The sequence below is a fragment of the Drosophila bipectinata genome, chromosome 2R (genome assembly GCF_030179905.1).
Source record: "Drosophila bipectinata strain 14024-0381.07 chromosome 2R, DbipHiC1v2, whole genome shotgun sequence".
NCBI lineage: Eukaryota > Metazoa > Arthropoda > Insecta > Diptera > Drosophilidae > Drosophila > Drosophila bipectinata.
In genome coordinates this window covers 1,302,066-1,314,192 of record NC_091737.1, presented here as the reverse complement: position 1 = coordinate 1,314,192, position 12,127 = coordinate 1,302,066, and the positions used below count along the sequence as shown (strand labels likewise).

General features: G+C 38.3%; 1 protein-coding gene across 3 annotated transcripts in view; it reads right to left on the bottom strand.

The window, feature by feature from the left end:
• Positions 1-6,646: 6,646 nt before the first annotated feature.
• LOC122321275 (cell adhesion molecule Dscam2-like) overlaps positions 6,647-12,127 on the bottom strand; it is a 105,678-nt gene continuing 100,197 nt past the window's right edge. For all 3 annotated transcript variants that reach the window (XM_070278941.1, XM_070278942.1, XM_043210977.2), the window contains one exon: positions 6,647-7,110. In XM_070278941.1, the coding sequence (XP_070135042.1) occupies positions 7,067-7,110 (44 nt within the window). In that variant the 3' untranslated portion in view covers positions 6,647-7,066. The remainder of the gene's footprint in view (positions 7,111-12,127) is intronic.

Below are 12,127 nucleotides of genomic sequence, written 5' to 3'. Positions count from 1 at the left end.
CACCTAGAGGAAGTATGGATGTTTCCATAATTTGGTGGCCATGTATCAATACTTTATGCACGGTTGGAGACAGTGGATACCAATCATAAGTTTCAACGAATAAGTTGAACGTTTTCGTACATAAATCTTAAAATTTTTTCTGGGCAAACTTTGTATTCACGCGATGCTGCAATTAAAATAAACCATTTTATCCCATAATCTACGTTAGGACCCATTTCATCCCAAAATTATCCAATACTTATTTTCCGTAACACAAGGACATATTTGTCTAAGCCTGTGACTCGCCATTTTTTTTAGCTCTATTCGATATGATACTTTTAACACGAATTTGAAGAATCGTATCAAAGATTATAAAGTACATAGATGGGACATCTCATACAAGGAAACATTTTCTATGGCGGGTTCCAGCAGTAGAACCCGCTGGAACGAGCGGGTTCCATTGCGCGACAAGTTAAGTTTGAGAAATTTTTCGCGCGACAACGAATGAGGAATAGCCGAGTGGTAGAGTGCTTGGCTGGAGTGCAAAGTAAAACGAGTTCAAACCAGTCTCGGGACATCCATTTTTTTTTTAAATTTAAAATCTATTTATATTATTTTTTTTATTATTTTAATGTGTTTTCCTAAATTTATAATCCAATAAAAAAAATACAAAGTTGTAAAAAATAACCTTAACATCGTCTCAGTTCGTAGTGGAACCCGCTGTAAAAATATCTATAAGTGCTGGTTCTACGGCATTTTGGCAGGCCGCGTCGTAGAACCCGCTCTCAAATGTTTTCATTTTTTCCGTCGTGGAACCCGCTGTGATAATGAAAACATTTGAGAGCGGGTACACGACAAACGGCTGGCAGATGAGAGAGGGAAAGAGAGAATTCTATTTTTAGATCGTAACATCTTTGGAACGATGAAAGTTTGAAACGTTGTAATCGAACCCATGTAAAAGTAAAGAGATCAGAAATATCTTTTACTATCTTTACTCGTCAGCTCTGTTTTTGGTATGGATTCTAGCGCCTCCTTTAACACCAATTTTAAAAATCGTAAAATCAACTTCGAGGGTAGCCTAGATAGATAGTGCGCGGTCCTTATTCATGGGGTCCTGGCTTCGATTTCAATAGCAGGCGGTTGTTTCAATTTTGATAAAGTTTTAGTTTTATAATTCTTTTTATAATTAATTTTATTTTTTTATTTTTTGTTTTGTTTTAATTTTTACGTTATTATTATTATTTTTAATTGCATTCTATTACAATTGTTGTAAAAATAAGAGACGGGCATGTCGGGTGGCAAAATACCGGACTTCTTAAAATTTTATTAGCATTTTATTAGCGGGACATAATGAAGAATAAAACAATTCTACAATTGTAAAATTAAAGAAAAATATTACAACTAAAAAATAAATAAAAAAAAATAATAATTATAAAAGAAAGAAAAAGTTCAAAGTCCTTACAAGGATTTGAACTCAGAAATATTACACATAGAGTAACTACTCTATGCATGACGCTACCATCCTGTCTCGAACTGCGGCGATTAAAAATACTATTTGTTCTACCAACTACCACATCGGCGCATCGAAAACAGAAACGAGAAATTGAGATTTGGAAGCCAAAACATTTTTACTCCGTCGTGCGAGCAGTCACACATACATACATGGGTTCACATTTTTGTTGACGGATACATGTAAAGAGTTCTAAAAATAGAATCGTATGCATGTGCGTTCCCCCCTCACCAACAAGCTCGACGAAAAAAGTTGACCGTTTTGGGCCCTGATGATCTATGTACTTTATAATCTTTGATCGTATTTTATTGACTCAATATTTTTCGTTTTCAAAAGTGTATTTGGCTTAATACCACATAATGGGCAGGATGGGCACATAATCAACTTCTCTTCCTTCCATTGAAGCGAGCGGTCGTGTTTTTTTTTGTGCCCACTGCGTTCATTATAAATATTGCCGTAAACCGGTGTTTACTAACTTGAGAATAGAACTTTGAGAAATTTCAGTTTATCCTAAACCGTATCGCTTCGCGAGTGCTGTGGTATATTTGTAGGCGAATTAATAATTTATTTAATTTCATATCCAATCTTCTTTTGTTTTTTTCTTTAGTGTGCAATAGAGGTCTGATCTCTATATCTTCAATTTTCCTTCGCACTCACCAAAGCTCCTTATCCACCAGGCTTCTTATTTGGCACAGTGGTTCAAGGTATAGTGTTTTTTAACTTTTTATACATTATTTTTTTATTGTTAATTATTAATATAGAAATTAAACTGGTCTATTCGATAAAGTCTTGTAACATCTCCTCATCCCAGCCTAAATCCGAGGTCTAAAAAACTTGATTCGGATTCAGTGACTCCAAAAACATATGGTAAACATGATCTGAGCCCAGAACTCGGAAAATAAAAATTTTATCAAGTTTTCGAGGTTTTGTCGTAACCCTGACATTCTGGAGTTTTTTAGACCTCGGATTCGGATTCAGCGACCCCGAAAACATATAGTAAACATGGTCTGACCTCCAGACCGGAAAAAATATTTTTTTTGTGTGGCTGTGATATCGGCAGATGCCATGTACGGCTGTTCTCCCGGCTGGTTTCTCGCTCGGATAGCTTAGTTTCTGATTTGGGCGTCAATCTTTTCGTACAGATCGGGTTCCTACGAGACCTTATGCAGGTAAGGCGCTTCAGAGCGTTACCCCGGCTCTCAGCGAGTTTGTCGATGCCGCCGCGTCACGGAAGTCCAACCTCATATTTTCTTCTTTTGGCAGGTGTTTCTAGAATCTTCACCACCAGCTTATCTTCACCTGAGTATAGTTTTCGTGGTACGAGTGCATCAAGGTTGAAATGTTTCTTGATGTCGTCATGAAGTTCTTGCCAGTCGCAGTCACAGTGGTTCATGAAAATGGATCGTTGTGGGTTCGCCGATCCTTCGATGCTCCATCCTAGCAGGCACTTCGATGCTACCGGCTTGTTCCATTTTCCTTCGCGGATCTTGCGGGAGACTGCCAGTTATTTGTTCCGATTATCAAAGTCGGCTGGGCAGAGTAGGACTATAGCGGCAAGTATCTCAAATGCTGGAATCTGGCGCATAGCTCTTTCATATTGACTGTCTGTCTCGATAATGCTAGGTTCTGAACGGTCTGGACGTTGTTAAACCAGTTAACCTTATCACAGTTCATTTCCGAGATTTGAACGGATGCTTTTACGGATCCACTCTCGAATCGAGTCGTCTCTCCGGTCCACTGCAAACACATTGGCGCTGCCTGGCGTTGTATTCCCAGTCTTTGGAATACGGATGCATCTGCTAAGGCCACGGATGATCCTTCATCTAGAAAAGCGTAGATCTCAATTTGCCTGCTGCCGTAATGCAGCTTGACTGATGAATGACTGAGGAATGATGCGAAAGAACTGACTTTCATGGTTGTTGTCTCGATGCGTACTCACGTGACTTTGTGGTCTGTCTTGGCCGATTGTGTTGGAAAAACTTATTCTGTATAAAGTTACTTATGATGTCTCCTTGTACAGCCATTAGTTCCACAGTTCCCGGTTCGACATCTGTTCCGGTGTACCTTAAGGCAGCAGAAGCAGCCTTTACCCGCTCTGATTACCTGCCACCTGTGCTCCGCGTCAAGGTTCAAGAATACCTGGCATTGTGCTGGGTTGTGACTCGGGTCGCCGCAAGCTACCCACCTGAATTGAACTTGCTGCTGAGCTGCTTCAGTATGGATCGCGTTCGATCGTGTTTGTCCTAGTGCTGGTCCACGCTCATCTGCCTCTCCCTTGTCCGGGCAGCGACTGTTGTGGGAATGAACGGCGCCCGTTTTTCGCACCGTTTTGTATAACGATGGCGCCACCACTAATGATGCTGCCTCTGCGATTTTGTACAGCCAATAACTGCATGCCTTGACTGCATGCCTTGATCTACCAGTTCCTTGACTAGCATTGGATTGTTGAGATGCGCCTTCAGTTCACACGCCTCCATAGTAGCACAGACGTTTCGTTCACAGACAGAACTGCCAGCGCGTACTCTATTAACGCCTCCAATCTGTCTTTGAGTGGTGCCAGTCTTCGCACCTTTTCCACCATTCTCTCTAGGATGTGCTCGGGTCTGCCGAAGAACATTTTCAAAGTGCTGATGACGTCTGGGACTAGGTTAGGAAGTAGTTAGGTAGTTAGGTTAGGAGTTTATCCAGTAATCGCAGCTTCAATCCTTGCTCTCAATTTCGTGTTCTACGCCGTCTTTCTCGAAAGGGTACCACCTCCCACAAACGTCGTACTGTACCCAATTTTCTGACGCTGTCTCGTTTTTGTTCTCGCAAATTCTGCACACTTCAATGTTTATGGTTCGCGTCATCCGGCGTGCGTGCAATATGGCGTCTGCTTTTCCTCTTGACTGCGTGCTTACTCGACCTAGCATGTGGCCGCCCTCTGCCGCCCCTAGAACGCTGCCGCTCCTATGTCGCGGCCTATGCGGCCTATTTATAAATCCAGTACCGTAATGGCGATAAAAATACTTAGAAACATATTGATCAACCACGTTAACCAAATAAGGAAAGAAACTGAATGTTGTATGATTTAAGTAAGTGAACTAATACTCAAGGAACGAGATTTTGTCAGAAATGGCATCCTTTGCGCGGGTGGTTATTATTAATTATTTTTTGTTTTCTGGGCACTTATTATTGATAGCACATCTTAACAAATCTAATGTTTGGGTTAGAAACAATTACACGCAGTCCATCCGCGCAAAGAGGCTTTCCATACTCTATGCTTTATTTATTTATTTCGCCAACGGATAAATCCTTACATGTTTATAAAAAAAAACGTACATACTAATACATAATAGTACAATACTAATAAAAACTTAATAGGTGCCTGATTAAATATGGCTTATCAATTCGGTTACATTATTTTTCCTCGACTCGTGTGAGCAACTGGATGGAAGATTAGATTATTTATTTATGCATCAACCAAACCAATATTTGAATGCCGATAAATCCATCCATTTAACTAATTCACAATACAATATTACACAGCTTTATTCCTGTATCTAAATTGAAAATTGGGTTATTTTCCATTCGAAAACTTGACACAGCGAATTCCTGTAGGCGATCATACCTATTCAGGCACTGGGCAGGATGAAATGCTTAATTGCTCGCACTCCTACTACTCAGGGATAGTATCACGTGTGCAGTATGGTTAAGTTTAACCACCAAGTTACTATCCTACAATTGTTTCTTTTCAATTGTACGCGTAAAAAGTGCACGCGTAAAAAAAGTACGCGTAAGGCAAATTCCCAATCGTACGGTATGAGGCAATGTGTATGAAAAGAAAGAAACTTGGCTCGTGTTGGCATTTTATATTCCAGAACTTTCGAGCGTTGCTTTTTGAATAAGTTGGCTGCAGTTCCCAACTCTCCGCATATGCAGGGCTGACCTCAATGTAATAAACTATTTTCTGTTTCCAAATTTCCACAGGCGACAAAATTGTCCGAAAGGATCGGTTAAAACGGAGGATCGGCTTCTCAATTTCGGCTCTCAGATGAACATAATTACCTCGAGATAGCTGCAGCATATTAATAACAGCCTAACATAAATTCTTTTGGGCCTTGTTATGCCGATGTTACAGAGCACACATCACTGTTGAATTGTTTTTGGCGGCGGTGATCAGCTCAGGTGTCTTTTCGAACTTCAATCGTCGGAGGTTCTAAGCTCGCCGCTAATCGCCGCTAAGCTTGTCAGCTAATGAGCTGTCCCTGATTCCCCTTCGGAAAGACATTGAAAATCTTTATGTATTTCCAAGGGGGGAGGGATGTCTATTCTTGCAGCCGTCTATAATTCGGGCAACTCAGACCAAGCTTGGCAAAGCTAACCGACGCCACATTCAATTGCTGCACTTTCGACCTGCGCTCTCATTGTCCCTTGCCAATTTAATCGATGCCGGCCACCTGGTGGACCCTTTTATCTTTGTAACGCACTAAGCCGCGCTTGCATTTATATTTTTGACGCCACCTCTGATTCTGGATCGTTCGCGACTGATTGTTTATATTAGCTTACATCTAAAATAAACATACATAACTAAACTATCGGGCTAATTCGGAAGGTATTTTGGAACATTAGAACAAAAATAATATTTCCTACAAAAAAAAGAAATTAAAGCTTACTTTGGGCAAAGCCTATCAACTCTGGCAACTAGGATAGTTAAATATTTGGCTAATCCCTATGAGAGTTTCTCATGACCGAATTTTTATTTTTTTCAGGAACCCAGGTGAGCCAAGACCGGAAAAAGACTGCATTGCTGGAAGAGCTAAAGGCTATACCGAAAAGTGATTATGGAAAGTGCTTTGAGGATTGGAAAAACCGTTGGCATAAGTGTATTGTATCTGAAGGATATTACTTTTAAGGCGACAACATGAATATTGATAAATAAATTAATAGTTTTTCTTAAAAATAAAAAGTCACCTTACTTTTTAGACACACCTCGTACATTATTGAAAAGTGTGCAACGCAGTGAAGAAGATATCTCTGACCTATCTTCGGCTTAGCACCATAAACTGGTCTAACTTCGGATCATTCAGTTTGTTCTGTCCGCAGAATAAATAAATTAAAACGTTTTAATTATTTAATTCGACACTTTATTTTGGAGTGGTTTGTCATTGTAAAACATCACTGATCAAACAATCATCTACTTAATTTTAATAACATAAAAATATTTAATGAAAAAAATAAAAATGTCAAAGTTCAATGCGTCAAAGAACAAGTTTAAAGAAAACTTCATTGCACTGGTTTATAATAGTTCAATTACATATGGGTTTTGATAATTCACTAAGAAACTTTTTGACATCCTGTCAGCATAATAGTATTTATGGGATACAATAATTTATTTTTAAAATAAATTTTAAATGCAAACATCATTAATAAATATGCTTAAAATGTGGTTAAGCTACTTTCACTTAAAAAGGTGTTAATATATTTTGGTTTTGTCATACATCGTAGCCGATTGTTTTTAGAAATCTAGAATTTCGTTTCTAAATTTAAGAACAATTTGTATGTTAAAGTCCGTTGATGAATACGTGACGCTTTTTTTTATGTAGCTGATGATTTACGCATGATGGGTGTCGTCCAAGTAGCTAAAAATATTCAAATATAAATATTTAAATTAAGTTTTGCACGTTAGTATTATAGTTATTTAAAAAAATAATATATTCAAATAGTTAAATAAAAAATGTAGTGTTATACTAATTCATAGACTCTATATTATCTATTTATATTTAATTAGTACGACTAATAAAGGATAAGTAAGTCTTAACATTAAAGAAAAGCTAGCTTTGGGCGGAGCCGAAGTTGATAGACTCTTGCAGTTTAGATCGAATATACATTGCGAAAATTGGATACAGGGGATTCAACTTTTAAGAAACGGTATTATTTTTGAAACATATCAATATTGTCTCATTAATCCTGAATAAAACGAGACTAATTTCATAATTTCATTCATTAATTTCATTAGGATTTTGAGGGTGTTAGAAATATTTCAAACACGGTTTTGTACTATATTCGACTTAATAAACAATTTCTACTAGGTTTCTTCAAAAGTTACAAATCACTGTCGCACTGTTTTATTGATCGTTAAATTAGAGTCGGGCAGTCACTTTGGATAACCTCATCGAGAAGTAAAATAAATCGACAAAACCAAAGAGCAGTGAATTAAAGTTCGACACATTTTTGTAATAGTGAATGAACAAAAGTAAAAAATAAATGTAAAATTTCTTTTTTTTTAATTTAAAAAAAAAACTAAGGTAGAAAATAAATAATGAAATTCTCCCCCTTTAATACTCAAATAAAAACCATTAAAGAAGGAAGATGACTAAAAAATACAATCTATAGGCTAAAAGAAGGAAGGTTCAAACCTGGATCAAAAAGCAACAAGAGGAAAAACAAGGAGGACAATTCATGAGCGATTATTCGTGTATAAGAAAGGCGTATAAAAAAATATATATAAAAACAAAGGTGGAAAAACTTATTTCTGCCGTCTCTAAAACAACCATGAGGCGTTATCAAAAAAATCAACGTTAAATGTAGGACGTTTAGTGCAACAAATTGTAAATCCGCTTTATATTTTTTATTTTCTGCAACCAGATAAAACTGGACGATCAAATTGAGATCGGCTGAAAAACGAGTGGGCTTGCGACCAACTAGGCATAATAAATAAACTATAAACTAATTCAGCGGCTGCTGCCTGACCCCACAAATAATGTTGGATGAAAAACGTTTGTAAGTTTCTAAGTAAGCTTCTAATCTATCGAAGATTTTTAGGGATTAGATATTTTTTAATTGTAGACATTTTTTTGGGATCGGTTTTGACCACATTGTGAGAAACAACGCAACATAGAAAAATAGAAACAGAAAATTACTTGAAGCGGATTGTCATTGAAAAATCTCAAACAGATGCAAATAAACATCTTAACAGAAAGTAGCGAATCGGAAAGTAGCGAAGCAGAGTGTTGTTTTGAGAATGTAATACACGAAACCCAAAACCTTTTAAACCAGTTTAACGAACTGGGAGGTAATTGGGAGGTAAAGAATACATAATTCAATTAATGTATTCGGAAATACTACCGTATAATAGAGTATGACACTCCAGAAAACTTTGTATCTATATTAAAGGAACATATTCCACCAAATATAACAGTAGGAGTCAATTTACTCTAAAGGACATTAATAGAATTAATTTTTATACCCAAAAACATTTGTCCTTGTCCTATCATTAATGATTGATAACAAACTAAGTTATTCTTCACCCCTATTAAATCCTTCGCACAAAGAACTGGAACTTTTGGACTTCGTCGTTCACTGCAAGGATGCCCCGATCCCGGTGGATGTTTTCGTTGCGAACATACCAAGGTGCCCCAGTAATAGTTTTCTGCATAGGGATCTGCGTGAGGGATCTGCATACCGTTGATTGAGGGCATGTTTTTTCTATTAAGAGTAAACGTCTTTTCACTTTTGTTTGGTTATTTTAATGTGTCAGTCGGCCAGCCACCTTTCTACTTCTATGAGATGACTAGCGAGTTTGTTTTTTGCTTGGGTTGGGCATCTGGAGCGACCAAGGATAGCAGTAGGATGTTTTCGTAGGAACATCCGCCGAATAAAAAATTTTTAAATATTTCATTAGGAACTTCAGCTTTGTTGCATCTCACTGAGAAAATCCTATTGTAGAGGCATAATTCCAGTGGCTTGTGGGTGTATGTTGGCAAATACGTTTAAGTTTTGTGCATGAGTTCATTAAGCCAAACTCGGTCGAAAGCTTGAGATACGTCGAGGAAAATAGCGCTACAGTATTCTCGCTGTTCGAAGCCTGAGCGTATTTCGGATGTTAGTCTGTTCACTTGCTCAATGGTTTCATGTTTTCTTCGAAAGCCAAATTTCTGTGCCGGGATAATATTGCAAGCTTTCAGATATGTGAGTTAAGAAGCATTTTTCAAACAATTTAGACAAACAAGACGATGTCGGAATTGTGTCATTTCCAGGTTTCGGTATCATTATGTTAATAGATTTTTTCCACTTTTGGGGAATAGCCAAGATTAGTGATCGCATTAAAAAGTTTACAGACTACCTGCGCATTTCGAAAGTTCAATCAACATCTTTAACGGCAGTAGGATATCACCCAGAGCCTTTTTTGGTTTTAACTCCCTAGTGACTTTTTCGATTTCGTTCGCCCGGAAGGCGAGTTTAGTTGGCAGAGGCGTAACTTTTGTCTGAATTAATGTCAGAAGGAATGACTTCGAGGCAGGATTTGACTGGAAGACCCTTTGGAGATATGTAGCGAATGGACCAGCTCCGTTTTCGTTGCTGCGAGCCCAGCCATATTTCTCTTGTTCGATTTGCTGATTTGATTTTTAGTATTTGTTTCGGTCTACTGTCTTCCATTGAGGAGTATAGATTTTAGCTGCCGCAACGAGTACTTTTTCCAGGGCGCTCGTAGTATAGTCGATGTCCAATTCCACATTAAGCTCCGGGGAGAGTTTGATGCGGGCACTCCAGTACTTTTTGTATTTAAGACCGTGCGTTTTCGGCGACGCCAGGCTGAAGAGGTGTTCGGTTATTTATGGGCTTGGAAGAAGCGTTAAAAGCACAGGCATTGTGTTGCTTAGTAAAGGTTACTTTTAAGGTAAAGGCTACTTGATTGACTTGAGAGCCATTTCTCTATTGCATCTAGATGGGTCGCAAGTTGCGCTGAAGCTTGTTGTGGACATTAAGATCGGCTCAGGGTCACGGTGTCATCGGCAAACGTAGAAGGGATATCGAAGGGATATCAGAAGTGTAGAGTAGATATAAAGTTGGCCCGAGAACGCTGCCTTGAGGAACTCCAACTTCGATGCTATTTTCAGCTGACATGGAAGTATTGAATCTTACAACAAATATCCTATTGTAAAGATATTACTTTAAGAGTTTATGCCTGTTATTAGGGAGCATTTATTGCATTTTATGCAATAAGTCGCAAAGCCATACTCTGTTGAATCCTTGAGAGACGTCCAAAAATACCCCAGTGCAGTATTCCCTATTTTCAAATGCACTTCGAATTTTTGATGTTATGCGGTTCACATGTTCGTTAGTCCATGTTTTTCGCGAAAGTCGAATTAAAGTGCTGGGATACTAAATATTATGTCTTCTGAAGTTTGGTATGATACGGTTTGGCATATTGCAAAGAGTTTTGATAGACACGAAACTAAACTTATAGGCTGTATGAGGAGGTGAGCGTGTAGTCGTTTCCAGGTTTTGGTATCAATATAATGATTGACTATTTCCACCTCTTTGCCTATGCATGCATATTGTACTAACAGCACTTGGTGTGACTTCGAATGGCCGAAACACAATTGGTTTTGCAATAAGAAAGTCGTCTTTTGTTTTTGATATTATATTACGCGCGTTTGTTACTGGATTTGGCTGGAACACAGTTTAAAGGTGAGCAGCGAATGTGTTGGCTCTGCCTTTGTCGCTTCGCCCATCAGCCTGCAGGGGTTATGAAATATCCGAGAGAGAACTGGTGCTTATCAGATTTCATGGGATGTTTTATGTAACTGAGAAGTAAATCAACTCTGGCAGTTTCCTAAGGTCAATACGCCAGTGTGTAGGTGAACTAGGGGAAACGCAGTCAAGTTTATTTCTATGTTTTATAATTGAGTAATAGAGTTGTCTTCCTTTCGGCGTCACGAAGATCCCCTATTTGCCTAGATATCGTGAATCGAAAAGTATACCGGTATACAGTATACTTATGCTATAGCTAGATTGTGACAACCCAACTGTATATTGATAGATGTGGCTTACAGGTAGTTGGTAGCAAACGTGTTGTTGAAAAATATATATTCTTGGATTAAGGAATATTATTTTTTGGTAAGTTGGGTTTCTGCAAGTTAAGTTACGTCGATTTATTTGTTATTGAAAAATTAGGCCAGCTCATGTTTGTGCCGTTAAACACCGTTGGCCACCGTTGCTGTGATCTCCTACGAAGTTATTCACTTACCAGAAGTATGCAACCTTCCTAGTATTCCTGGCAAACGTCATTGCTTTTATTAATCTTTAACAGTGATTCTGCGATGCAATAGATACTGGAGATTGTTTATTGTATGGACTTGATTTTTTAAAGCTTTCTGCGTTTTCGACTTGGGCCATTGTTTTATAGTCTAAGGCAAGGGATAGTGAAAGCAGTTATATCCTGCGATACTGGGTCTAGATCAGTGGGGGGCAAACTCTCATTTTCGATAGCATGCGCATGAAATTCTGCTGCAGCACTGCCGGCACACTGACAGTGTGAGAACTTTCAAATTTCAAGTTGCAAAAAGTTTTCTCCATAAAAAATATAGATAGGAGAGCGAAATTTTTATACCCTTGCAGAGGGTATTATAATTTTGGTCAAAAGTGTGCAACGCAGTGAAGGAGACATCTCCGACCCTAAAAAGTATATATATTCTTCATCAGGATTACCTCCTGATTTATATGAGCATGTCCGTCTGTCTGTTTGACTGTCAGTTTCTACGCAAACTAGTCTCTTAGTTTTAAAGCTATCGACTTGAAACTTTGCACACACCCGTCTTTCCTTTGCACGCAGTATAAAAGTCGGAATGACCGGGATCGGCCGACTATATCCTA